General features: G+C 49.0%; 4 protein-coding genes across 10 annotated transcripts; 3 read left to right on the top strand and 1 right to left on the bottom strand.

Annotated features, from left to right (window-relative positions):
* Positions 1–888: 888 nt before the first annotated feature.
* Positions 889–9965, top strand: LOC128333096 (uncharacterized). 5 transcript variants are annotated; one of them, XM_053268171.1, is made up of 8 exons: positions 889–1033; positions 1768–1863; positions 2029–2111; positions 4260–4472; positions 6232–6363; positions 7438–7590; positions 9406–9558; positions 9671–9965. In XM_053268171.1, the coding sequence occupies exons 3-7, from the start codon at positions 2069–2071 to the stop codon at positions 9507–9509; spliced, it is 645 nt and encodes a 214-aa protein (XP_053124146.1). In that variant the 5' UTR covers positions 889–1033; positions 1768–1863; positions 2029–2068; the 3' UTR covers positions 9510–9558; positions 9671–9965. The 5 variants fall into 5 exon arrangements, 4 of the variants coding, with proteins under 4 accessions (XP_053124146.1, XP_053124145.1, XP_053124144.1 ...); XM_053268170.1 differs by having other exon boundaries at positions 1707–1863; positions 2032–2111; XM_053268169.1 differs by having other exon boundaries at positions 1707–1863.
* Positions 9966–12737: 2772 nt separating this feature from the next.
* Positions 12738–17145, top strand: LOC128332754 (interferon-inducible GTPase 5-like). Of its 2 annotated transcripts, none has more exons than XM_053267433.1 (2): positions 12738–12900; positions 15672–17145. In XM_053267433.1, the coding sequence occupies exon 2, from the start codon at positions 15691–15693 to the stop codon at positions 16846–16848; it is 1158 nt and encodes a 385-aa protein (XP_053123408.1). In that variant the 5' UTR covers positions 12738–12900; positions 15672–15690; the 3' UTR covers positions 16849–17145. The 2 variants fall into 2 exon arrangements, with proteins under 2 accessions (XP_053123408.1, XP_053123409.1); XM_053267434.1 differs by having other exon boundaries at positions 15632–17145.
* A 361-nt stretch (positions 17146–17506) lies between these two features.
* On the bottom strand, positions 17507–21986 carry LOC128332759 (uncharacterized). The gene is made up of 2 exons (XM_053267445.1): positions 21594–21986; positions 17507–19987 (listed from the first exon to the last, which is right to left on the bottom strand). Exons 1-2 carry the CDS (start codon positions 21617–21619, stop codon positions 19060–19062), a joined length of 954 nt encoding a protein of 317 aa, XP_053123420.1. The 5' UTR covers positions 21620–21986; the 3' UTR covers positions 17507–19059.
* Positions 21987–22105: 119 nt separating this feature from the next.
* LOC128332751 (interferon-inducible GTPase 5-like) lies at positions 22106–27369 on the top strand. Of its 2 annotated transcripts, none has more exons than XM_053267431.1 (2): positions 22106–22248; positions 24460–27369. In XM_053267431.1, the coding sequence occupies exon 2, from the start codon at positions 24476–24478 to the stop codon at positions 25712–25714; it is 1239 nt and encodes a 412-aa protein (XP_053123406.1). In that variant the 5' UTR covers positions 22106–22248; positions 24460–24475; the 3' UTR covers positions 25715–27369. The 2 variants fall into 2 exon arrangements, with proteins under 2 accessions (XP_053123406.1, XP_053123405.1); XM_053267430.1 differs by lacking the exon at positions 22106–22248 and adding an exon at positions 23505–23866.
* Positions 27370–27899: the final 530 nt, after the last annotated feature.

The raw sequence follows: 27899 nt of genomic DNA, 5'->3' as shown, positions 1-27899 counted from the left end.
AGCTGGAATGTTTTGATTGCTCAGAACACTTTGGTCTTCATGAGCAGCTTCTCTTCCCCAGCCCACATCCTACTGAGCATCCATCCAAAGGGGAAGCCAGAGTGGAAGAGAGGTTCTACTTGAGTGGCAGGTTGCAGAGCCAGTGATACAGGATGCACGTGGGCTAATTTGTGGACTGTCTAACCAATCTGAACCAAATTTGGTACAGTTGCAGTGAGTGACATACAGGGATACCTGAGTGGTGTAGCCCAGCTCTCAGCGGTGGCGATGACTTCTCTCCTCCACTGCTGCCACGCAAAACAGCCAGCTGACAAGCTCCTCCTGCTCGCCAGAAATCCACTTGCAAAAGTGGGGAGAAAAGGGGAAAGTGGGGGGAGAAATCTGCAAAGCTGCCTCTCTTTTTTAAATCCCAAATTCTGGGTTATGGCCCATTTGACCCACGAGTATACCCCTCAGGTTCTGGCCAGGCTGCCCCTGTTGTCCACTGCAGGGAAGAAAGGGGAAACGATGGTTCTACTCAGAGTCACAGACTCCTCTGGGAAGCTTAAGGACACCCTGCTTGCTCTAGGGCACTGATTCTCAAACTTGGGTCCTCAGGTGTTATTGGACTTCAACTCCCATAATCCCCAGCCTCAGTGGCCTTTGCTTGAGGATTATGGGAGTTGAAGTCCAATAACACCTGAGGACCCAAGTTTGAGAATCACTGCTCTAGGGTTCTGTGTAATTCTGTCTTAGAGTTGAAACTTCAGACATCTCCAGCTCCATTCATGCAGAAAATCCACCTCCTGGTTCTCCCCTCGCCCTGCCCATCTCTCTCTGTTCTGAGCAGCATCATAAAGGCAGCTTGGCTTCCAAGCCTCTTGGGTTCCATCTGCCATGGAAACTTTCCCTGCCCACAGGAGCAGAGACTCAGGGGGCAAGTCGTGCAACGTCCCCTGAGCAAAGCATCCCTTTCCACACTTCAAGATGTATAAAATATCCTCCATGCTGCTGGTTTCAGTGGAATTCTGCAGCATATACAGCCTTGTTAACGGTACAAAATGGGGAAAATGTAGCAACTCCAGCTGGAGGGAGGCTTTCGGGGGGGGGCATTGGCAAGCTGGGTCCCAATCACCACTCCCTTTTAAGATCTTTCTGCACAACGCCTGTCGCTACTACCGATTGGATGGTCCTCGGATTGGACCCGCTGGGGGTCAGACATGTCCGAGAAGACAGGCAAACTTTTCATTCAGGCCTTTGGTCCTCTGATTTTGTTTTAGTTGGTTTTGATATCTATCTGTTGGGTTCCTTAAATTGTATTTTTTCGTGACATTTTCAGGATCATCTCTCTATATATTTCTCTTAGGTGTACCCGTCGCTAATCCCATGCGTGGCAGCTCTCACGAGAGTTTGCGAGCTGCCAGCAGGGGAAGAGGAAAGTGGCAGCACCAGACAAGCTTGTTGGTGGGCGGGAGAAGAAGACCGCGGTGTTGGGCAGTTGGGTGGGTGGGGGGAAAGGCAGCAGCAGGCTGCAGGTGGAGAAAACAACAGTGGGCAGGCAGCAGGCAGGTGGGCGAAAATGACGGCGGCAGGCAGGGGGGAGAAAATGGCGGAGGTGGCGGTCAGGCAGGAGAAAGTGGTGGTGGTGGCAGGGGGAGAACTAGAGGCACAGATGCTCTGCCCCTGGCCCAGCTAGTTTTGATTAATTTGCTAAGTTTTTTGTTCAGTCCCCCGAGGTCCCAGTACTAAAGGTGATATATAACTAGAATCAATCAATCAATTAATCAGAAGACAGGACTGTGAAGAAAAGTGACGGTCATCAGTAGCAGGCAAGTGCATTCACTCCCATCAGGACCACGCAGATAAAGAGCAACAGTCAATCAGGTGAGAACAGGCTTCAGGAAACCTTCCATACACACACTCAGATCCCTTCACTTGAAGTCCCTAAGGGACTTTTAAGAACATTTGAGGGGGCTCCATCTTGATACAATGCAAAATCCCCATGTGAACTGTGGACCATGTTTTTTCTGCGTTTGTATCTCTTGACAGTAGGTTTAGGTGGTCGTTATCTCTTTTTCACTGTGCAAGGATGCAGCTTCTTAACACAGGTGGTGGTCAAGTAGACACGAAAGGTACGTACGGGAAGCTTTAACAGCAATTTCTCACCTTGGGGGAGAGACAAAACTCAGGGGCAGAGCAGATAACACAATGGCGATCCCTGACTGGATTTCCTTGCAGTCTATGGGAAAGGTCCATTCTATAAGATTTTGTTGCACAAAGCTGTGATGGGACGGGTTCAGACTGATGCCATAATGCTGGGAGAGGCAGATTAACCCTTGGCCAACCCCTCACATCATTTCTCCAGTGCAAATTCCAACTTTTGAAATTGCTCTTTGCTCAATGGATACCTGTAGGGTGTTGTTGTTTTTTTTTTAAATGGGGCAAGTAAGAGCTTTGGGTTTTTTTTTAAAGAAATCATTACATTGGGAGAAGGTCTTAAGGACCCTCCCCTAGCACTGTCGTCCCAATGTGGTTTCTTCCAACCTTTTACAGAGAGAGGAAATCTGAGCCCAGGTTTCCATTGACTCACCTTGTTTGAGGCTCAGGCCAGTGGTGCTCCACTTGGCATCCAGCGTAGCTGCAGCGTGGTTCTGGTCTCTTTGCATGTGCAGAGGCTCCACACACGTGCACAGGCTAAGGTCACACTGTGGCTCCACTGGATGCCGTGCGGAGCGATGCTGCGTCGCAAGGGATTGTTGGCGGAGCACCACAGCTTGCAGGTGCTGCTTACACTATGGTAAGCACCCGCTGATTACCTCCTTGAAGGTGCTTCTAGCCACCCCAACCCCACTCGGGGCTGCCCTCACCAGCCACTCCTGGCTGGCTGTTTGTTGGCCCCGCCTCTACTCCAGGACTGGGATTCAAGTAGCCGAAGCCCCATTCAAAAGCTGGCCTGGATCCAGGAATGGGTTAACCCCAAACACTAGAGTTCACTGTATCCTCACCGGGGTAGGAGGCATGTCCAGCCCAGGTAGGGGAGCCAGGTGTGCCCCCGACCAGCAGTCAAGTGAATTCCAAAATGCAAGCTAGGAGAAGAGGGGGATGATCATGGGGGAGATGGGAGCCAGGTTGGATGGATAGCTATGCCCTCCCCAGATGATCCCCCAGCATTTTAGCGAGGGTGGACAAAATGCTGTCTGAGCCATTGCCCGTCTCCCACACAATCCCACTCCCCGCCTCCTACCTTGCATCTGGAGTTCACACGGCTGCTGATCAGGATCAAACCCAGCCCCACTACCCTGGCTGAGCTACCTCCTACTCAGGGGAGGACCCTGTGAATAAATCTCTTATGTTGTATGAGTGTACAGGTGACGCCAAGCAAGGGCAGAAGTGGATCTTCAGGCAAAACAAAAGAGGGATTTCAAGGAGAGCTGATCTTGTGGAAGCAAGCACGACTTGTCCCTTTAGCTAAGCAGGGTCTGCCCTGGTTGCATATGAGTGGGAGACTTGATGTGTGAGCAATGTAAGATATTCCCCTTGGGGATGGAGCCGCTCTGGGAAGAGCAGAAGGTTCCAAGTTCCCTCCCTGGCAGCATCTCCAAGATAGGGCGGAGAGAGATTCCTGCCTGCAGCCTTGGAGAAGCCACTGCCAGTCTGTGAAGACAATCCTGAGCTAGATGGACCGATAGTCTGCTCAGTATATGGCAGCTTCCTATGTTCCAAGGGAAGCTAGAGGCATTTCTTGGCGGTATTTCACCCATCCCTAATTGGGCTCCCCACACACCATACCATTATTGTGTGATGTTGTGATGGCCTTGGGGTAAACCAACAAACAGACCCGCGGGGCCTTTCCCAGAGTGGCTCCAGGTACCGAGCACAGGAGGTTCACGAAAGCAGCACTTCACTTGTAGCCCTCAAGAGGGCTGATAATACTCCTCTTTTTCCAGACAGCATATTGTAGCTGAGGTAGGAGAGAATAGAAGGTCAGGGTGTTGCCGATTTCATGATGAAGCTTCTGTTCAGTGTGTGTGTGTGTGTGTGTGTGTGTGTGTGTGTGTGTGTGTCATTTTAGTGGGGCATTTTATTCTCTTAATGATATTTCTACATGTTGCGTATTTCATAGCTGTTTTGAGCTGCCTCCAAATTGGGCAAGAAGTCAGGGTTTAAAAATCAAAGTCTGAAATACTTACCTACATACATAATTGTTATTAGTTGTTAATCTGGTCTGTGACTGCAATAGACTTACTATTACCTACCTACATTCATAAATGCCCCCGCAGGAATCTCTGGTGCCTCGGCCACCCATCATGGAATTCGGTACAAATTCTACGCCACAAACTTCAGCTGCGCTGGCATCATCATCCTGTTTTCCTCTTACATCTCTGCATTCTGGATTTTGGTCCACGGCCCAGATTTCAGGATCAACATAGGTCTCTGGAGCATTTGCCAAAAACGGGTGGTTCTGACCTGCCAGCCGCATGAGGTTCTCTCAAGTAAGATGTGTTCCCCCACTTCCTTCCCTCCAATCAGGCTGCTCTTCTTGCCTTGGAACCCATGAGAACGTCCATGTGATGCACTGTTTTACACACCCAAGGGCGGCCCTTTCATGAGGCCAGTTCAGGTGGTTACCTGAGGCAGCCGATTAAGCTTGTCCCAGCAAGACGGCAAGATGTCCTCCTGTCCCCCCTTTTTTTAAAAAAAAGGGGGGGAGTGTGGGCAACATTTGGCACCTCCCCATAGGCCAGGGCTGCTCAGCTTCGACCTTCTTGCAGATCTTGGCCTACATCTCCCATAATCCCTGGCTTTTGGCCACTATGGCTGGAGATTATGGGAGTTGAAGCCCAAAAAACAGCTGGGTGGGGTGGGGGCTAAGCTGAGCAGGCCTGGTGTAGAGGAATGAAATACCAGTGAATTAGAGGAGGAATTAGAGGAGAAAGGACCCAGCCCCATATCTCTCAGGCTCTTCTCTTTAGAAGACTATGGGGTGGGGAGGGAATGAATGGGCAAAAATGGGGTGGAAGGAGTAGGGGTGGGGCTAACATAGGAACATAGGAAACTGCCATATACTGAGTCAGACCATTGGTCTATCTAGCTCAGTATTGTCTTCACAGACTGGCAGCGGCTTCTCCAAGGTTGCAGGCCGGAGTCTCTCTCAGCCTTATCTTGAAGAAGCCAGAGAGGGAACTTGGAACCTAGATGCTCTTCCCAGAGCGACTTCCTCCCCTGAGGGGAATATCTTGCAGTGCTCACACATCAAGTCTCCCTTTCATATGCTCACACATCAAGTCTCCCATTCATATGCAACCAGGGCAGACCCTGCTTAGCTATGGGGACAAGTCATGCTTGCTACCACAAGACCAGCTCTCCTCTCCTAAGCACCAACATGGTGTAGGGCAGGGCTGTTCGGCTTCCGCTCTCCTGCAGATGTGGGCCTACACCTCCCATAATCCCTGGTATTGGCCGCTGTGGCTGGGGATTATGGGAGCTGTAGTCCAAAAACAGATGGGGAGCCTAAATTGAGAAGGCCCGCCATAGGCTGACAGAAGTTTCGAGTCACCACTGCACATATCCATGCACCTCTTTCCAGAGGGAATGGGACAACTCGCCGTAGCCAGTGGCAAGTTGTCATAGACCCTTTCCTGATGGGCAGCCATGTTTCCTTCAGAGTCAAGGCCTAGAAACCTAGGAAGTTGCCTTATACCACTGGCCCATCTCGATGAGGGGTTCCCAAGCGGTGGCCGTCCAGATGTTGCTGAACAACAACTCCCACCATCCCCAGCCACAATAAATTGTAGCTGGGGACGGCGGGAGAGCTCAGCAACGTCTGGAGTACCGCAGGTTGGGAAACACTCGTGGAGATCAATAGTGTCTACACCAGCAGTTCCCAAAATGGGGGCCTCCAAGTGTTGGGGAACTATGGCTGCCATCATCCCCAGCCATGATGAATTGTAGCAGGGGATGATGGGAGTTGTAGTTCAGCAACATCTGGAGACACCCCCCCCCCAGGTTGGGTACCCCTGGTCTGCACTGATGAAGATAGGAGCAGATCAGGAGGGGCTGACAAAGTGTGTGGAGAGTAGAGCGGCTTTTACTTGGGTGGGTGGGTGGTGGGGCATGTAGGGATGTGTAGGGGTGGAGTTTGTTTTTCTGGTTTTCAGAAAACTGGCAGGCACCCTCTTGCGTCATGCTTAGAATGTGTGTTCTTGTACAAAGCCTTCTCTCGGAATCACTGGTCTTTGTTTCCACCCCCAGCCGTTATGCTGGTAACCAGGTTCTTAATGACATTCAGCACGATCTTTGGACTGATTGCAGCGACCTTTTCTCTCCTAACCAACTCCTTAATGAGAACCAGCCGGTGGCCTTTCATTGCCAATGGTTGCACAGGTAGGGCCGTCCGGGATTACGTCAAACTTCATAATACTTTGCATTAGTGTTTGCCACTGTCGCTGCCTGTGTGCTTAGATCAGGGCCGCTCAGTTTAGGCCCCCCTCCAGCTCTTTTTGGACTACGACTCCCACAATCCCCAGCCACGATGGACAAAAGTCAGGGATCATGGGGGTTGTAGGCCAACATCATCAGGAGGGCCAAAGTTGGGCAACCCTGGCTTAAATTGACAAACTGATCAGTAACGGAGCCAGCATAGCGTAGGAACTTATATAGGAACTTATTTCTCCTGGATAAGAACCCTGAAATCCACCTGTTTCACTTTGCAGTGCCAGCCCTAAAGGTTGGAGATTATGAGATCATTCACACAAACAAAAGCCATGTTCTACCCGGGTTTGGGAGCTGTGTGTGCTTTTTTTCGGTTGTGTGGAAGCAAGGTAGGAGGAAAACCTGGGTAGAAGTGATTATGTAGAAGCAAGGTAGGAGGAAAAGCTACCCAGGTTCTCCTCTTACTTTGCTTCCACACAACTGAAAACTGGGAGCACACACAGCTCCCAAACCCGGACAGAACACAGTTTTTGATGCAGCCCCCAACGGCTCTGTGATGGAGCCGGCAGCTGTATAGGAGGCCGATCCGGCCGCCCAGCTACAAGCGGCTGCTTGTCTGCGGGGAGAGCAGACTAAATCTGCTCTCCCCGCAGACCTGACAGAAGCTCTGCTCACAGATTGTGAGCAGAGCCTCAATGAGGTCATTCATACAGTCGGAAACTGTGTTCTACCCCGGTTTGGGAACTGTGTGTGCTCCAAATTTTTGGTTGTGTGGACGCAAGGTAGGAGGAGAACCCGGGCAGCTTTTCCTCCTTCCTTGCTTCCACACAACCCAAAACTGGGAGCACACACAGCTCCTAAACCCAGGTAGAACACAGTTTTTGACTGTATGAATGACCTCACTATCAGAATAACTGTACTTGTCCACATAGCTTCTGAAGAAGCTTCTGCATATCCCTCGTGCAAAGGCAGGGAAAGTATTTCCTCAGGTCCCACTGCTGATTTTCTCTCCCCCTCCATCCACAGCATTAACTTTAATGGGAACCATGATGTTTTTTGGCTCATCGTTCTCGCCCCAATACCTGTATGGACAACCCGCGCCCGACCCTCGCCTTCCAATTACATCCGCCTGGGGCATCTACACAGGCTACCTTGCCTGCCTTCTGTTCTCAATGAGCGGTGAGTGTACCTGGTGCTCCCTGTATATGGTGGGAGAAGAGAGATGGTGGAAGAAAGAGGGACCACAGTAGAGGAGGGTGGGTGGGGGCAGAAGAATGGGGAGACAAAGAAATGAAGGGACTGGTGATCCCCTGGTGAGAGTTGAGTAGGCTCATGGAGACAGCTCTGGGAGGAACTACAGTCCCCAGGCATCCACAAGCGACCTTCCGGAACCCCTGCACACTCCAGCCGCTGTTAATGTCTAAATGTTCAGGCAGTCTTCGGCCCATTCCGGGCCTGCCTCCCATTGCAGTGGCCATTTTGGAGGCCACCACACATGCCCAATTGGCCTCTGCATGGCTGGATTTTTAAAATCGTGAACCCAGATCGAAGCGGGGGGGTGTGTTTCGGGGTACACAAAACCAAACATGCCCAGTCTGGTTCGAGTCCAGTTTTGTGCACACCCCTACTCTGTGTGTGTGTGTGTGTGTGTGTGTGTGTGTGTGTGTGTGTGTGGACATGTATCTGAGCATCCAATACCCACCAACTTCACAAGCCTAGTTAACAGCGCACTCCTCTTAGTCGCAACTAGGGTAGGAGAAGACCCCCCACTACTCTAGTTTTGGGAGCTGTACATACTCCTGATATTGGATCATGCATTAGAAAAAAAGCAAAGCTGGAGGTGGGGAACTTGCTCATTTGTCCAGGCCAAGCTGGGTAGGAGGATTTTCCCACCTAACTCTTTCCAAAGCTGGGGTTGGAATCGGGGTAGGGTGTGCTCGTCCTTTGCAGCTGGAGCTTGGCAAATGCCCCACCTTCAGCCCTTGCTTTTATCTAACACATGGTCAATGATTGAGAGTATGCGCAGCTCCCAAACTAGGGAGGGAGGCCTCTACTCGAGTTCCAATCATGAGGACAGCCATCATGATGGACATGTCCTCCTCTTCTGTGAATAGTGAATAGTGATGGGAACCTGTTGAGTCCATAGGCCTTTGGCCAGGGGGTAGGGACCAAAGCCAAAATCCTATACCCACTGACCTGGGAGTAAGTCCCATTGAATTCAATGGGAATGACTCAATGCTTGCATGTAGAAGGTTCCAAGTCCCCACCGCCCCAGCCCCGGTGGCATTTCCAAGATAGGGCTGAGAGAGACTCCTGCCTGCAACCTTGGAGAAGCCGCTGCCAGTCTGTGTAGAAAATACTGAGCTAGATAGACCAATGGTCTGACTCAGCATATGGCAGCTTCCTATGTTTCTATGACTTGATCGGTGGGGGGTGGGGGGGACTGCCCACCACCCCGAATGCCCATGGATGGAAGGGATGGAGTGCCAGTCTTTCTTATGATGGGATGTGATTGCAAAGGACATTGTTGCCAATGAGCCATGACACCCATTCATCCTGTAGCTCAGATGAGAGTAGAGTAATAAGGCCTCTTGTGGAAAGCATGTACATTGGAACATAGGAAGCTGCCTTATACTGAGTCAGAGCATTGGTCCATCTAGCTCAGTATTGTCTACCCAGACTGGCAGCAGCTTCTCCAAGGCTGCAGGCAGGAGTGCCTCTCAGCCCTATCTTGGAGATGCTGCCAGGGAGGGAACTTAAGACCCTTCAGGTGCTCTTCCCAGAGCAGCCCCACCCCCTAAGGGGAATATCTGACAGTGCTCACATGTAGTCTCCCATTCAAATGCAAACCAGAGTGGCCCCTGCTTAGCAGAGGGGACAATGCATGCTTGCTACCACCAGACCCACTCTCCTAGAGGAAACTCCTCCATTAGGAGGCTGTCACGGGGTTCTTGCCCACATATAACAGCATGGGTTCTCCTTCTTCCTGCACAGCGATCATGTACTGTTTGATAGAAATCCAAAAGATCGCCATGAAACACAACCCCAAAGCGTTTGCCCAGGCAGTAAGAGATAGTGGCTCCCTTGCAGACCTATAGCGGACGCGGCCGACATTGTTGTAGCACACATACTTCTTAGCATCCTAACGTAAGTGGTTTCTTTCATAGAGGAAATGCCCACACTGTAGATGTTGGCATACCAAAAAAATCCTCACTGACTTCAGTTCTTTTTGTCCCTCTGTCAATATTCTTCTGTGTAGAGGAAACAACTAAGTCTTCTCCTTGGCTTGGGACTGGAGGAAAGGCAAAGAGATGGGATGGGGAGCGCATGGACGGGGTTGGTCATCTTTGAAGCCACTCGCCATCTTTCGAAAGATGGCTCTCTCCCGTTTCTGCCCTCCAGCCAACGGGCCCCATCATCTCGACATCGAAGTTAAGTACACCAATGGGCCCGAAAGATATCACCCATCTCACAAGTCTTCACCAATAACCTTTCCTCATGTCAAAGAGTTGTACTGGTTCTCTGTGTCCTAAATAAAGGATTGATTTAGGAAGCTCACTTTGTCTCTCTGTAGATTCTGGAAAATGGTGAAGGCGAGCAGGTATTTATTTGTTTTAATATACCTTTGATATCCCGCTCTCCCTCCAAGGAGCCCAGAGCAGTGTACTACATACTGAAGTTTCTCCTCACAACAACCCTGTGAAGTCGGTTCGACTGAGAGAGAGAAGTGACTGGCCCAGAGTCACCCAGCTAGTATCATGGTTGAATGGGGATTTGAACTCGGGTCTCCCCGGTCCTAGTCCAGCACTCTAACCACAACACCACAGGAGGGGTTTACTGTTGCCATCTCCCGCGCAGTCTGAGATGATGCCTTTCAGCAGCATCCTATATCGCTGCTGCCCAATATAAGTGTTTCCCCTAGTCTGGGAAACATACCAGTGGGGATTCGAACCAGCAACCTCTTGCTCCCTCGGCAAGTTTCCTCCCCGTTGCACCATTAGGTGGCTAGAAAGGGATAGTAGGGAGGGGCAATAACCAGAGCAAAAATGGAGACAGAAGCAAGAAAAATATATTATCCATCAAAATGGGGTATAAAGAAGAGCATGTTATATGGAAAGAGAAATGCTGAGTAAGAAAAAAATGCTTGTAAGACTAAGTCATAGGAATTGGTCTGGCAGGGAAGCACTTCTACTTCCCACAACAGTTTGTCCTACTAGCACTGGTGATCCAACGGCCAGTTTATGAGAAAGAGGGACTGAAGCTAAATGTTTCTCTCTCTTTTTGGTAAAGCAGCTTGTTTCTCGTCCTTTGAAATGTCCCTATGCCCCCACCCCCAGCCTGAAAGATAGATGACCTTCACCAGGGCATTGACTAATCATGGTAACCTCCTGGAGGATATCTCCAGATATCCTTTTCTCTGGCCTGAGAGATTTGGGGATAGGAGGCACTGGGGCTATTCTCACGAGCAGCAAAAATCGGGCTAGGAGAGCCTAGCCCGATTTTTGCTGCTCGTGTGAACCATCGGCCTCGCAGGCGAGCCTGGTGGCTTACAAGCAGCTAGCCCACTTTTGTAGCCCTCCCCTAAGCCTGGGTTTGCGGAGTGAGCTTCCCGATCGTGAGTAGCCGTGGCGTGGCTCCGCAGCATGGCTACTCATGAGTAGACCCCCGGAGGGGAGGCAAAAAGCCGCCTCCCATCTCCGGGGGTCTCCCCAGTATGCGCTGCGTGCTTACGCAGGACACACTGGAGCTTCCGGGGGGCCCCGAGCCCCCGCCGGCTCCGTTCCCCCCATTCACACATGATGCTCGCAGAACTTTGGCCCATTCAACTGTAGTCCTCTGTCGGTGCTTATGTGATTGTTTTAGAAAGGGAAAGGAGATGGGATGCTTGCAGCCTCAGGATCCAACAGATGGGGAAGGAAACAGGAAGCACAACTTTACTAGGCCAAAAGCAGAGAAGAACCTAAGAACTAGATCAGCCCAGAGGTCCACAGGGTCTGGCATTTTCCGTTTAGCTCTCTCACCTCCAGGAATGTGTCTTCGCTGTTAAGAGATGGACTTCCAGTGCATTGACCTTTTGCACCAACTATCCTATTGACCACTAGGGGCCTTGGGAGTAGAGATAGTGAGTAAGGGTCTCCCTAACTGTTCTGCCTGACTATTCTATGAGCCCTCATTGGACTCCTAAGGCATTTCCTGTGAGAGTCAGATTCCCTTCCTTTTATATCCAGGGTAAAAAAAAAATTTCCACTATTTGTATCGTGTTTTGGGGGACAACTTCGAGTTCACAGTCAAGCCTCCCTGTAAACTCTCAGTAAAGCCTGCTGTGCGTAAAAATGCCTTCCTGTTTTGTTCCTGTTCTTTGTTTACAAGTCGGCACATTCTGACTGACCTCTTAGTGCCTTTGCTTCCCAAGAAAGAAAGTTCTCAACCAACCAACCAACTAACCCACCTTTCTGTTGGTGTTTTCTCTTACTCCACATGGACAGAACACACTCTGCAACACTAAAAACCTTCTTCCACTGTGAAACAATACAGGCAGACCCATAATGTAGGCCCACAAGGCACACGATAGTCAGCGACTGGAGACATCCTTTGCAGATTTTGTGGCTCCTCCCTGGAAGAAGAATCTGTGCTGACATTGAAACACAGCACTCCAGATGTGGCTGCACCACAGATTTGTATAAGGGCATTATAAAGTGAACGTTTTTATTTTCAATCCCCTTCCTAATGATCCCGAGCCTGGAATTGGCCTTTTTCACAGCCACCACACATTGAGTCAACACTTTCAATGAGCTGTCCACCACGACCCCAAGAACTCTATCTGGGTCAGTCATGGGTTCCCTAAGGCAGGGTTTCTTAACCTTGGCCCCCCAGATGTTGGACTACAACTCCCAGAATCCCCAGATGGCCTTTGTGGCTGGGGATTCTGGGAGTTGTAGTCCAACAACATCTGGGGGCCCAAGGTGAAGAAACCTTGTCCTAGAGGACAATTCATGCTGACTGCAACAAAATCAGGTCTCCTCCCTGTCTCCTCTTCTACCATGCAAACCCCTGGCAAGTTTATGGTAGAAGAGATTCAAAGCAGCCAGGGAAGTCCCAATTCATAGTGCTTATCCACAGGTCGTACTAGAGTGGGGGGAATGTATTCTTTCCCCTTGTTTCTGTCTTAGACAAGTAGGTAGGTAACTCAATCCCAGTGAGAGCATAATTCCAGCCTCTCTCCTTTCCTCAGGGAAACATACTACTGGTAGCTCCCCCTAGTGGTGAGTTTTTGCTCCTCACCATCTCTCAAAGAGCCTTGTCTGTACTTTCACTTTCGGGGAAACTTTCTCCACCAGGACAGAAAGAGGGGTGAGAAAAGCAGCAGCCCCGGGAAGGGTTTGGGAGAAGAGGATCCAAGGAAGGAGAAGGGAAAGAGGCCGGAAAGGAAGCGCCAGGGGAAAGGAGGGGAGATCTGCACTGCACTGCACACATTTGATCGGGCAGAAGGTAAAGGGACTTTGCTCTTCTCTTGGGACTCTCTCTGTTTCTTACGGAGCTTAACTGGGTAACGGATCTGCCTGCATTTGGAAGCAGACTGCACAGGGCTTCTCAGCCAGATGGCAATTTTACTTTGCTTCACCACAGGAAGGTTGGATGAAGGTTTGGGGCCCCCAAATCCTCTTTAGTCTGTCCCAGGTGGTGTGGTCACCCAGTGGAGCATAATTATCCTTAATTTGTGGGGGGAGGCCCTCCAAAGGCCACTAGGTCCAGGCTCCAAAATTATCTAGGTGCACCTCTGCATACATGTAGCGAGGGGGGTGGAGAGCTGGTCTTGTGGTAGCAAGCATGACCTGTCCCCTTAGCTAAGCAGGGTCTGCCCTGGTTGCATATGAAAGGGAGACTCGAAGTGTGAGCACTGGAAGATCTTCCCCTCAGGGGATGGAGCTGCTCTGGGAAGAGCAGAAGGTTCCAAGTTCCCTCCCTGGCAGCATCTCCAAGATAGGGCTGAGAGAGACTCCTGCCTGCAACCTTGGAGAAGCCGCTGCCAGTCTGTAAAGACAATACTGAGCTAGATAGCCCAATGGTCTGACTCAGTATATGGCAGCTTCCTAGGTTTACGTGAAGTCCCTATGAGAGATCAAGGTGCCTTCCGTGTGTGTTTGTGTGTGTAGAAAGCAGAGCGACTTCAAAGCAGGGATCTTGAAATTGAAAACTTTGAGGAACAGAATGATGGTGGGAGGAGGGCAAGCCTGGTGCAGAGCTCACCCCCCACCACCTGCTCCCCACTTCTGGCCCCGATCCTGAATCATCAATGGGAAATGAAGCAAAGTCGGCAGTCCTAAGCATGCTTACTTGGAAGTTAACGCCATCAAAACCAATGGGATTGACTTTACAGAAAATATGTTCCGGGTGGGAGCAGTGTTCCCCCTAATGGGGATTCCCAGATATTGTTGACTACAAATCCCAGGATCCCCAGCTGCAGTGGCTTTTGCTTGGGAGTCATGGGAGCTGTAGTCAACATCTGGAAATTGCTGTCAGAGAGAACACTGGATGGGACTGTTAATGGAAGATACATATTTATCTTTCAGAAATCTAATTGTAGATGCAGTTTGCCACCCCCCCCCCATGCACTTTGGCCATTCTGTGCCAACTTCTTCTCCCTTACACACACACTGGCACGGGTGCTACGCTGCCCTCCTCCTACTCCTGTTCCTTCTCCACCCTCCTTGATTCCCCCAAAATATTGTTATAGTCCACATTAGCTGACAACAAATCATAAAGATTCCTTTTGCCCCCCACCTACACACACACCAGGAAGAAATTATTTTATCCCCGGTTTCAGATGCAGACAAGCAGCATGCTCCCTGATTCAGCCTTGACCACCGAAGGTCAATCATCTTGTCATGTTTAGAGAGCCGCTTCCCTCTGGGAGGAACAACTGGGCAAAGAGGCACCCTTTACCGTGGCGATTCTCTTTATTTAGCAGGGGGGAAGTAACTGGCCCGATCCACCCCCAGCACAGTACCTCCATTGACTGTTGCTGGTGTCTATCTTATACTTCTTTTTAGATTGTGAGCCCTTTGGGGACAGGGATCCATCTTATTTATTTGTTATTTCTCTGTGTAAACTGCCCTGAGCAATTTTTTGGACGGGCGGGATAGAAATCAAATCAAATCCATCCATCCATGCCCTGGAGTGTTTTCACAACCAAGGCTTGGATTGCAGTGCTTTGATTTCCCCCAAAGCTTCTAAAGGTAGCCTGAAAGAGAACTTGCCCACCTCTACCCAGCTTCCTTGAAATGTGGGGAGGGGTGGCTCCAGGGTTCTCCCTAATTTTTTTCCCCATCTGAGTGAGGAATGAGTTTTGTTCTGGGCGGCAGTATCAAGGCAGCGTGTGCGCACCTGCATTCAGAGTGGGACCTGATTCAACCTGTGCGGGATCTAAAATTAACTGAGTGGACATCAGAAAACGTGTGACCACGAGCACATGCGCACGCCTCACAGGGGTTGCTCATCCTGCAGGACAGTTCTACTAGTTCTATTGACCTTTAAAGCCCTACACGGCTTGGGGCCGGGGTACCTATTGGACTGCATTCGCCCATATGAATCTGCCAGGGCCCTCCAATCATCATCTCAGGCCCTGGTTCTGGTTGACGTGGACTAGAGACAGGACTAGAGACATCTGGTTGACGTGGACTAGAGACAGGGCCTTTTCAGTTGTGGCCCCTCGGCTTTGGAACGCCCTCCCTGAGGAGCTTCGCCATGCTCCCTCCCTCAGTGTTTTTAAAAAACATCTTAAAACGCACCTCTTCCAGGAGGCTTTCTAATGCTCTATTAATTATTTTATTATTATTATTATTTTATTTTATTATATCTGGTAGGGATTTTTTTTAGCTTCTTTTGCTTTTTATAATTGTCAGTTTTAATTTGAACCTAATAATGACTGTGGTTTTTAATCTGACACTTTTTTGGGTTTAATTTAGTTAATTTTATTCCTTTTATTGCATCTTGTGTCAGTCTTATTGTTGTGAGCTGCTCCAAGCAGTAGTGCACTGGAGGGGTTGGTATAAATATTTTAAATAGATAGATAGATAGAGAGAGAGAGAGAGAGAGAGAGAGAGAGAGAGAGAGAGAGAGAGAGAGATCTAGGTGATGCTGCTGCCATCTAGTGGCGGATGCTCAGGTGCATTAAATTAGTTGCAGGAATCCTTTTTTTAAAAATGAAATTTGTATTTAGGCTGAAGTTATCAACACTTTCCTGCTCCCTAACTCTGCAGTGCACCAAGAGCCGTAACTATGGATGAATTCAAAGCTGCTGTTTATCAGGGAAACCTGACGGGTGCTGTGTTCAGCGTGCTTGCAAAGCCCCTGCAATCTTTTAGCGACATTCCACTCCACGTCGGCGTTGTGGGAGAGCCGGGCTCTGGGAAATCCTCCTTCATCAACGCCATGCTTGGCCTCTCTGAAGGTGACCCGGGTGCCGCTCAGACTGGCATACAGATGACAACAGTAGAGGCCAAGGATTACCCCTATCCGCTGCTTCCGCAGGTCATCCTTTGGGACCTCCCGGGGAAAGGAGCATCACCTTTCGGCGAAGGCATCCGTGCCAAGCAGGTAGATTTAAGCCGCTTTGATTTCTTCATCATCGTCGGCACCCAGCGTTTCCGGACGACACACTCTGATCTGGCCCACGAGATCCAGGGAATGGGCAAGAGGTTCTACTTTGTGCGTACCAAAGCAGACCTGGACCTGGAGGCGTCCCGGAGGCAACGGCCCTCTGGCTACAGCGAGGAGAAGGTCCTGCAACGCATCAAGGAAGACTGCAGAGAGTGCTTGATACGCGAAGGGATGAGGGACCCACAAGTCTTCCTCGTCTCCAACTGGGAAACCCGCCACTTTGATTTCCCCCTCCTCCGGGACAAGTTGGAGAAGGATCTCTCCGGGCTGAAGCGACAAGCTTTTCTACACAAGCTCCCAACTGCCTGTTTACCCACCTTAGAGAAAATGCAAGCCGCCAAAAAGATCTGGCTCACAGCCATGTGCTCTGGGGTCATGGCTGCCATCCCTGTCCCTGGTCTCTCGTTCTTGGCCGCCATGTTTCTGTTCACAAGGTTCCGCTCTCAGTGCCACCTAGACTTTGGCCTGGATGATCCATCCCTCTCGGCTCTTGCTCAGCTGGTTGGGAAGCCAACAGCAGCCTTTAAAGCGGTGATGAAGTCTCTGGGGATAAAACCAGCGGTTTGGTGGAGGCTGCCCGATGTTGTCGGAGCCGCGGTAATGATACAAGAATATTACTACTGGCGGGGTTTCCCCATCTTTGGCTGTGTGCTGTCGGGAGGAATTTCACTCCTCACCACCTACTTCATGCTGAGGAAATGCATCTCAGATGTAGCCAAAGATACCCAAAGGGTTCTGACCAAAGCTCTGGAGGCTGAAGAGAAGAAGTCAATTTAGCAGCCAGCCAGAAGCGATATACGTGACTCTGTGGATTCTGCAATCAGATTTTTGCATTTGCAATTCTGCAATTCCACAGTCTCTCTGGATTCTGCAATCACATTTAGTCAGCTTATGTGCTTTCTTTTCCCACCTACTCATCTATTCTCCTGTTATTCCAAAAAGAGAAGACATATTAAACATCTCCAGTTTCTGTCCCATCATTCTTTTTTGATCTGTGTGAACGGAATATGTCCGTTCAAACACAGGAGGTCTCAAACTCTATTCAAGGAAATAGAATAAAGTTTATTCAACAGATGGTTTCCACTGAGGTTTGTTTGTCAAAGCACAAGGACAGCACCCCACTTACCAAGTTTATTTGGCTTGCTTCACAACTTCTTTATCCTGATACTTAGATTTCCATTTAGCGATGCTGATTCATAGGTCATTCACTATGTGTACCAGGAAAGTCCATTTCAGGCCCTTTCTTATTAACCGGCTTATTCAGAACGCTGTCTTTTCATTGAGTCCTGGCCCTGCAAGTCTCTCTCTGCCCTGACCCCGAACCCCATCTAACTGTTGAGCAGTTGTTCCAAATGTCCTCTTATTCCCTCTTACGGGACATTTTGATTGACAGCTCTCTAGATTCCAAACCCTCCAATGCAGCAAAACCAAAATGTTAACCTGATTATTTTATTTATTTATTTGTCCTATTTTTATACTGCCCATGATAGACATCTCTAAGTGGTGTGCAAGATTTTACAGCACAATTGTAAAATTAAAAAGTTAAAGTAAAGTAAGATGTAAAAATATAAGAAGTTAAAGTTCATAAAACATTTAAAAACAATCTCAGTGAATAAAAACACACATAAACTTTTCAAATTTCAGTTACCAAAACATCAAAGGTACCTGAACTGAAAGTTTGCAATCGAAAGGGTACACGTTGTTTTTTTTAAAAAGGTTGGGAACACCTGGGGTTGTGTGTGTGTGTTGGGGGGCAAAGCCTCCCTGCCCATGGAAAGTAAGCACCGAAGGAGAAAAAGGTCTTATTTGTGAATGCATGGAGCTACCTTGTTGAGTCAGAGACCATTCCTCCAGCTAGCATAATGTTGTCTATGCTAACTGATGCTTAGCCTTCTCTTTCATGGGTTAGTTTCTCCATGAGCAAGTTAAAAACAAGCACAGAAGAACGTTCTCCTATCCACACACCTTCATGTTGTGCTTGAAATGGTCCCACTAAAAAAACCCACCCCTGTATCTTAGGAACATTGGAAGCTGCCTTCTACTGCGTCAAAGCATTGGTCCATCTAGCTTAGTAATGCCTACCCAGACTGGAAAGAGAGCTGGTCTTGTGGTAGCAAGCATGACTTGTCTCTTTTGCTAAGCAGGATCTGCCCTGTTTACCTATGAATGGGAGACTAGAAGTGTGAGCACTGCAAGATATTCCCCTTAGGGGATGGAGCTACTCTGGGAAGAGCAGAAGGTTTCAAGTTCCCTCCCTGGCTTATCCAAGATAAGGCTGAGAAAGATTCCTGCCTGTAACCTTGGAGAAGCCACTGCCAGTCTGTGAAGACAACACTGGGCTAGATGGACCAAGGGTCTGACTCAGTATATGGCAGCTTCCTATGTTCCTAGGGTAGCAGCTTCTCCAAGGTAGCAGGCAGAAAGGACTCTCTCGGTCCTTTCTTGGAGATGCTGCCAAGGATTGAACCTGGGACCTTCCTGTGCAAAGCCGATGTTCTTCCCAGAGCGGCCCCATCATCTTACAGTGCTCACACATGCCGTCTCCCATTCAACTGCAAGCCAGGGTAGACCCTGCCTAGCAAGGGGGACAATTCATCTTGCCACCACAAGACCAGCTCTCCTCCCACATAGTATGGTGTGCTATGAAAGGGAGATCAAGCCATGGCCTACGAGCATACAATACAACTACTTGGCTGAAGTTAAGCAGGTCTTGGGATGGTCAGTACCTGGATGGGAGACCCATGGATGCCACCTTGGGGGGGATGGGGCCACCGCTCAGCAGTAGAGCATCTGCTTGGCATGCAGAATGTCCCCAGTTCAATCCCTGGCATCACTTATTAGGGCTGGGAAAGACTCCTGCCTGAAACCTTGGGAAATCCGCTCCCAGTCAGTGTGGACACCACTGAGCTGACTCTGTACGAGACAGCTTCCTGTATCTAGGAAGGTAGAACTGGCCCCTTAGAGACAAGGTGTGGGTTTGCGCCAATCTCACTCCAGCTGCAGGACTTTCCTTGGCCGTGACTCCATATGCTCTTTGTTCCCACGGAAGAACCGGACGGTGCTGGCCCACAGACCTGCGGCCTTGATCCGGTAGTGCATGCGGCCGTCCTGTACATCGTAGACATTGATGTGGTTCTCCCCCCGCCCAGAAGCAAACTTCAGCACCAGCCCACCGCAGTCCACAACCATATAGGCACTGCTTTGGACGCAGGACGGTTCCTCGGCAAAATTCTCCACCGCCAACTCCAGGCAACCCCCCAGTTCCTCCGAAAGCACCTTCAAGGACTGTAATTCCCATCTCACTCTCAGCAGATCCCCAACACTGAGTGGCTCCTGACGAACCGACAGCCTCGCGAGGTACATTTCCGCCGTCAGCTCCTGGATGGTGTACTGGATCTTCTCATTTAAGAGATACACCGAAATCTCACAGTCCCCGTTGCCAGAGAGGAACTCAACGGCTTGTCCTTCGCACTGGATAATCATCTTGGCGTTTTGCTGCACCACGGTGGGCTCCTGGTTGAACACGTCAATGGCCTTGTCAAAACAGGCTCGCAGCATGTAGTTCATGCCACCCAACCGATCGCGATGCCGCAGGAGATTCCTGACGGTCAGTGGTTCATCAGAGGGCAGAATCATAGCTATATACAACAGGACATCTTTCAGGATTTTCATGGCATTGTGAGGTTTCCACCACTGCTTGCTTGGCAGAATGATCCCAGACTCTGAGTTCATGGAAAGATCCTCCACTTTGTCCATGGTTAGCCACACAGCAGTGGAGAGGACAACAGAGACCACCACTGCAATCACGACGGTAACCAGCAAGAAGATCAAGAATCTCTTGACCTTCGGAATAATGCACGAGAGAAGAGCTTCAAGGACCCACTGAGCGCCTCCTCTTAGAAGACCGGCTGGATTCCTAAAAGGCATGAGACACCATCAGCTTGGGGAGGTGGATATTCCAAGGATGTTATTCTAAACATGGAACTTAAATTCCGAAGCCACACATCTGCTTGTAAACTGTAAACTGGTGGGATTCGCCACATCTTGGGATAGTATCCCACACAATGAACACAACAAATCTTTATATTCCGCTTCTCAACCAAAGTTCCCAAAGCGGTTGACATAGACATAAATCAGGTCTCCTCAACTTTGGCCTCCCAGCTGTTTTTGGACCACAGCTCCCATAATCCCCAGCCACAGTGGCCAATAGCCAGGGGTTATGGGAGTTGTAGAGCAACATCTGCAGGAGGGCCAAAGTTGAACAACCTAGATATATAGAAATAATCAGTGCTTTTCCACTGTGCTATGGCTATATCCCTTAAGGGATGTGGATCCTAAAGCACTCGCATGTAGTCACCCATCCAAAGGCAAACGAAGGCAGACTCTGCTTAGCAATGGGGACAAGTCATGCTTCCTACCACAAGACCAGCACTCCTGCCCCATTCCTCAATTCTCTTGTTCTTCCTCTCCCACCCCCTCCCTAGAAGTCTCACTGGAAAATATAGTTTCTCCAAAGATGGAGGAACCCTCCTCAGGCCTAAAAAATTAATAATCTCCAGAATGCCTGAGAACTGGATCAGTTTCCACTCTTTATATTAGTGGATTCCAATTTAGCTACAAAGCAAGCCAGACATCCTAGCTTTTTCACTGGCAAAACCTCTCAAGTGATTTTTTTTTAAAAAAATTCCATTTAATTCCCTGGCTCCTATCACCAATTGCTTAGTGGCTCAAAAGGCAGAGTCTTTATTCTACGGGTTCCCAAATTAACAGATTCAACGGACAGGCAAAGCAGGCACTTGCCTACGGCGGCAAATTTTGAGGGGCGGCAAATCAGCCCTACTCTGAGACAATATCTTGCATTGCGAGGCAGCATCGGGGACGGGGTGCAAAAGACGGGCGGCGTATAAGCCCGCGAGAGGGAGGGACGGGACGGGGAGTAAGCCGGCAAAACCCAGGGATCAAGCTCTCCTCCCACTTGTTCCTGTCCCCTGCTAACTGAGCAAAGAGGCACCATTCCAATGTGCATCCCAGCACAGCATTCCAATGTGCATAAGCCACCTAATGGTGCAGCAGGGAAATGACTTGATTAGCAAGCCAGAAGTTGCTGGTTCAAATCCCTGCTGGTATGTTTCCCAGACCTATATTGGGCAGCAGCGATATAGGAAGACGCTGAAAGGCACCATCTCATACTGTGCGGGAGGCGGCAATGGTCAACCCCTCCTGTATTCTGCCAAAGCAAAACCACAGGGCTCTGTGGTCACCAGGAGTTGACACCGACTCGATGGCACATTTTTTTACTTACTTTACCCAGACCAGCTCTCCTCCCTGGTCTTGTTGGGTTAAGCAGGCAATCCATCTAACTGGTTAGATTCTAACCCATCAGCAGATAATCCTAGAGGTTGATGATCATCAAAGTTATAATTCTTGGATGTTGGAACCCCAGTAAGACATCAAATCAAAAATCTCTCTCTCTCTATGAGAAACAAGTTTTGCTTTACACACACACACACCCCCGAACTTACAGATTGAGTAGAGCCCTTTCTGCCATCCTCTTCTCATTCAGGAAGAATCGAAGACTCAATTCGAGCTTCTAGCATCTTATGTTTCACTTTTCTTTCGTCCACGTGACTCGGCTGAAAACTGGCTTTGCGCCGCTCTCTGGTTTTCTAGCACACCTCCTCCAAGTAAGCCGCAAAGAGAGACTTTTTTTTCTTAACCTAAGCTCATACTAAACTGTTTTTTCCTCTCCAAACTTCTGCAATCGGGTCTTTTCTCTCCTTCCCAAACACCCTTTCTTGCTCAGTGTGGGTCTTTCAGAACGTTGCTTAAACCGGAGCTAGAAGGAAGATTTGCACCGCTTTCCTCCACGGAAATCCCAAAGCAATTTACAGTTAAGTCAGAGTCCCCTTTTAAAAACAGAGAAAAACGCCTGTGCTGCTCTGTGCTTTGCTTAGAACTCACTCCTTCCACTAGGGGGCAGCAAGGGCACTTTAGCGTGACTCACAGAAGAAACGAAACCAGATTCTACATTTTGTCGTACGTAATCAGGAAGTGCTGGGTATGCAAAAGATAAAAAAATAAAAGTCCTTCACCCCTCAGAAACTCCGCCCCCTCGCCGAGATTCCGGAGCTGGGAAAGTGGAGCTTCAGGCCGGAATTGCAACAAAGTTGCTAAAAGGTAAAGCAAGGCAATTCGGAGGGGTAGGGGGTATCTCTAGCTAGCAGTAAGGCCAGGCCAGGTGTGTGGAGGTATTTATTTGCAAGCAGACAAGAGCACCTCACTGTGCTTTAATAAAAAATAAATAAATCCTACAAACACAAGCCCCCCAAAGGCTTGCTTTTGAATGGCTCGGGATATGGGCGGATGGTTAGTGGGCGGATCAGCAGGTGGGAGGTCGGGATGATGCAATTGCAGCGTCCCGTTTTGTTTTTTTTATTCAGGGGTTGGGAAGAAAGCATGGATTGTAGGGGAAGGCTGTTGCATTTGGGAGTAAATCCCATGGAATGCAATGGGTCTACTCTTTGACTTCCAAGCCCACATCCATGCATAGAATATGTTCTTATGGCCTCAGTTTCGTAGGCTCCTTAAACTCCCCGGGCGGGCAAACGCTTTTGCAGTACGCGGCCCCCCTGAATGGGAAAGACGTTTGATTATTGCCACAGTAGATTTCTAAAGCAGTCTAAATTGCCAGAGGACGCAAGAAAAGGCCCCTCGCGCGAGATCACACCTGGGCACTCAGGGGTTCTGATCCCAGAATAACAGGCTGCTGTTAGTTGGGATGATTCGGTAGAGCTTCCATGTTCAGGGGCAGCCTGCCGCTGAATTCCATCTGCTAGGGAGGCGGAAGAGGACGTGTTGACCTCTATGGGAGGCAGGTTGTTGGATGAGAGCTTTGGTCTGATCCATAGAATCATAGGATTTAAAGTTGGAAGGGATCTTGGGAATCCTGCCCCCTATCTCAGGGAAACTGAGATAGCATCCCTGACAGCCTCTGAAAACCTCTTGCAGGGGGGTTATTCAGCGGGAAGTTTTTCTGCAACACTTGGCCACGTTTCCTGCAACTCTCTGCTGATATCTTTATTTGTTTATTATTCATTATTTTCATCCATTCCTTCAGTGTATATACCATCTGACTCCAAAGGCTCTAGGCCAGGGTGTCTTAACCTTGGGCCCCCAGATGATGATGTTGGACTACAACTCCCATCATCCCCAGACATGGCCCTTGTGGCTGAGGATGATGGGAGTTGTAGTCCCAACAACATCATCTGGGGGCCCAAGGTTAAGAAACCCTTCTCTAGGCTGCTCACAAAAATAAACACAACAAAATAAAACAAACGGTTAAAAACAACAATTTAAAAAATTTTGAGCATTCGAATGTTACGAAAAGCCTGGAGCAGGTGGGGGTGGGTGGGATATGTGTCTTTTGATGGCAGGCAAAGAGGCTTCTCTGCAGTTGCTCGAAGATGCCAGAGTTGTATCAAGCCCCATGGCTTTCCCGCAGGGGATCTTGGGAAATGTAGTTCTGCGAGGGTGCTGGAAATCTATAAGAAGAGCCTTGCTTTTGACCCACCACTAGTAGTATCCTGTGAAGCCTTCAGCTGGAGAAACCCCGGCCTCTCCCACTGGGCAAAGGCAAGGAAAGAGGCCTCTTCCCCTAAGAAGATAAAGGCCTCGCCAAGGGGAAAAAAGCCACTAACTCTCTTCTGACCCAACTGGTCTGGTCTGAGGCCTAGCGGCAGAAGATGGCTGCCAAGCAACCTGGCACAACAGAACTTGGCGAGAACTGCCCGAAAAGGTGACTGATGTGGATATATTTAAACCAGGTTGGGAGGCTGTGATCACTTAGCTATGGCTACAGTGTTGAGGAGTAACCAAGTGGTTTGGGCAAAGCCTTTGGTGACTACTCACAGCGTAAAGTGTAAAGTGTGCCTTCGAGTCGGTGTCGACTCCTGACGCCCACAGAGCCCTGTGGTTTTCTTTTGGTAGAATACAGGAGGGGTTGACCATTGCCTCCTCCTGCACAGTATGAGATTACGCCTTTCAGCATCTTCCTGTATCGCTGCTGCCTGATACAGTACCAGCAGGGATTCGAACTGGAAACCATCTGCTGATGTGGAAATATCCACATCCTTCCTTCCTTCCAAAAGCTAAGTTCTAGCCCTTGTAGAAGCGAAGTAATGGAGCAAAACGTGCAGTCACTCTTTTGCTCAAAAATGTTCACGCCCATTTACATAAAATGCCAATTAGGCACCCGGATTTGGAAAGCCAGAATATGGCAACCGTACACCTTAAGTGGCACAGCAGGGAAATATCCCAGCTGTTGATCAAGCCTAACGTGACTACTAAATGTCTTCTAATATGTTTGGGTCTTTCTCTTTTTCCTCCCAGGCCTCGACTCGATCCTATGGCACTTCAGCCAGCACCGGCTTCACATCCTCACGCAACTGACCTCATCGAGGAATATGACATCATCACTGAAGAAGACATTGAAGAGATCAAGGATGCTCTCAAAGAGGGGAAAATGGTGGAAGCGGCATCCAAGATTATGGAAAACTTGCAGGCCTTGGAAAACTCCCGCTTGGACATTGCGGTGACGGGAGAGTCGGGTTCTGGCAAGTCCTCCTTCGTCAATGCCATTCGGGGCTTAGGGGATGAAGATGATGGTGCTGCTGCCACTGGGGTGGTGGAGACCACAATGGTGCCCACTCCTTACCCACACCCCAAACATCCCAACGTGACCGTGTGGGACCTGCCTGGAATAGGCACCCCAGAGTTCCAGTCCAGCACTTACCTAGAAAAAGTGGGCTTCTCTCGCTATGACTTCTTTATTCTGATTGCTTCGGAGCGCTTCAAATCCAACCATGCCCAGTTGGCACGTGAGATTCAGCAGCTGGGCAAACGCTTCTACTTTGTGCGCTCCAAGGTGGATGCAGACGTGCACGCGACTAAAAAGCGTCGGCCACGAGCTTACGATGAGGAGCTGCTACTGAATCAGATTCGAGAAAATAGCAAAAAGTGCCTCCTGGACGAAGGAATCATTTCTCCCCAGGTCTTCCTCCTGTCCAGCTGGGAGCTGAACAAGTATGACTTCATGTTGCTGGAAGAGACCTTGGAGAAGGAGCTGCCAAAGCACAAGAGGCATGCCTTCCTCTTGGCCCTGCCCAACATCTCACTAGTTATCTTGCAGAAGAAGAAGGAGGCCTTGCAGAAACAGATCTGGAAGCTGGCGACTATCTCATGCGGGGTGGCTGCTGTGCCCATTCCTGGTCTTTCAGTAGCCTGTGATGTGGCTATCCTGGTTAAGTCTCTCTCGGAGTATCGCCAAAACTTTGGCCTGGATGAGGAGTCCCTCAACAAGTTGGCTGAGAAGGTGGCCAAGCCTGTGGAGGAGATCAAAGAGGCGATCAAGTCACCGTTGGCCAAAGAGATCTCCAGGGACTTAGTGGTGAAGATGTTGACCAAGGCTGGTGGTGGGGCATTGATGTTCATGGAGTATTTAGCTAGCAACATACCCATATTTGGCTCCTTGGCAGCTGGAGGGATCTCCTATGGAACCACCTACTACATGCTCTGGAGTTTCCTTAATGAGGTGGCTGCAGATGCTCATAATGTTCTCATTAGGGCCTTTGAGTCCGATATTTGAAAGGGTTCTTGGGTGGCAGATCAACAGCAGATGCTCAGTTCTTCTAACATCATGTAACTCCACTGAAGCTAAGAGAGCTCTGTTGTGTTCTTGCCCGCTGAGAACCAAGCTTATCAACGGGAACAAACAGAAAGAGGTTCGAGACCACAAATGTTGGACCATCACAGTAACTGGGGGAGGAGGGAATAGAACATGCTCCTCAATTTATATTGCCAAATTTAAATTTAGTTTAATTCTAGCAAATTCCAGCATAGGAATTGTCAATCTGTGAAGTGTCTAGGAATCTCTATAAAGAATTTTCACCGCCTTCATAAAACCAGGGTTCCTTGGGGGATAGCAATGACAATTAAACCTGCTGGTTTAAATTTGCAGTGCTGGGATGCCCTGAGCTGATTTCCTGGGTATGGTGTGTGTTCCTCTTACTGGTTTGGACTGGAGGCCTTCTTAAAAAGGCCTGTTCCTTTTATTGAAGAGCTAGAGAATCTGTTTTTCCTAGTGTGACTCCTCATGAGATCATAATCTGAGAGAACACTTTAAAACAGGCCTGCACAGCTTTGGCTCCCCTGCAGCGGTTTGACTGGAACTCCCATCATGCCTATTGGCCAGTGTGGATGATGGGAGTTGTAATACAAAAACAGCTGAAGTTGTGCAGCCCTGCTTTAGACAGAAGATTGGATTGTTCTCTTCTAAGACTCATGATCTGGCTCATTTGATTTCACTGGGTAAGTCACATGTAGTATAGGAAAGGCTGCTTATGAGTAGTGGGAGAAAAACCAGTTTCTTTGTGACTGCTTTGAGCCAGAGGTCATTCACACAACTAAAAATCATGTTCTACCCAGGTTTGGGAGCTGTGTGTGCTTTCAATTTTTTGGTTGTGTGGAAGCACGGTCGGAGGAAAACCTGGGTAGCTTTTCCTCCTACCTTGCTTTCACACAATCACTTCTACCCAGGTTTTCTTCTTACTTTGTTTTCACACAAAGTAAGTTTTCACACAAATGTTTCCCCCCAAACATCGGGAGCACACACAGCTCCCAAACCTGGATAGAACGCAGTTTTGGGTTGTGTGAATGACTTCATAGTTTTGATCACCTTGAACCTTAAGTCTTCTTTTGTTATCCACTTTGTGACTAGTTAGATGTGCCTTTTGCTCCTGAACCATCTTGAACATACTGGTTTCTAGCTTTTACGGAAGCAGGAGAAAGGGAGTGGCATCTATCCATTTGGTTGAAACCATGACCCGGGCCTCCCATTTTAAAATGTCCACATGTCCCTGCTGTAATCCTACTAGCTTTTCAGTTCTTTGGTACGATTACTAGAGTAAGTTTTAAATGCCAGCAAATCTTGTTTTTCAATAGGGTAGAAAAATGCTTCTTAACAGGAGATATTTCCATGATATTTCCACAATATTTTCCCTTTTTCCAGCAGTAAGTGGCATCCAGGAATCGTTCACAGATCCAAAATGCACACTGCTTGGCAGTTAAGATCACATTTGGATGTTCACCCAAGAAACAGAAGTGCCTTAGCAATACAAACATTAGTCCACAGACTGATGCTGTATTTGGTTTGAGACTGCCCCTAAACTCTGGATTTGTGTGGCTTTATAAGAATGACTGTTATATTAAAGTTTCTGTTTTATAAAATGAAATCATACAAGACATGCTGGAGTGTATCACGGGTTCACTGTGAAAATTTCTTATGACATTTAAAGAACTTGTTCTACTAAGAAACAAAAAAGACTACGGGAAGTTGCACAGAAACATGTATGAAATGGCCTTATCATGAGTCAGGGCATTCATCCAGTATTGTCTAAACTCACACAATCAAAAACCATGTTCTACCCGGCTTTGGGAGCTGTGTGCACTCCCAATATTCGGTTGTGTGGAAGCAAGGTAGGAGGAAAACCTGGGCAGAAGTGATTGTGTGGAAGCAAGGTAGGAGGGGAAAGCTACCCAGGTTTCCCTCCCACCTTGTGTCTACACAATGGGAAATTGGGAGCACACACAACTCCGACACCTGGGTAGTTCTTGATTGTGTGAATGACCTTGCAATGTAGAGTTTCAGACAAGGGTCTTTCGCAGGCCTGCTCAACTTGGCCCCCCAGCTGCTTCTGGACTACAACTCCCATAATCCCCAGCCACAGTGGCCAATAGCCAGGAATTATGGGGGTTGCAGGCCAACCTGCAGG

This window comes from Hemicordylus capensis, chromosome 7, assembly GCF_027244095.1.
Source record: "Hemicordylus capensis ecotype Gifberg chromosome 7, rHemCap1.1.pri, whole genome shotgun sequence".
Lineage (NCBI taxonomy): Eukaryota > Metazoa > Chordata > Lepidosauria > Squamata > Cordylidae > Hemicordylus > Hemicordylus capensis.
The sequence above is the reverse complement of the archived record's forward strand: the minus strand, read 5'-3'. Positions and strand labels throughout refer to the sequence as shown.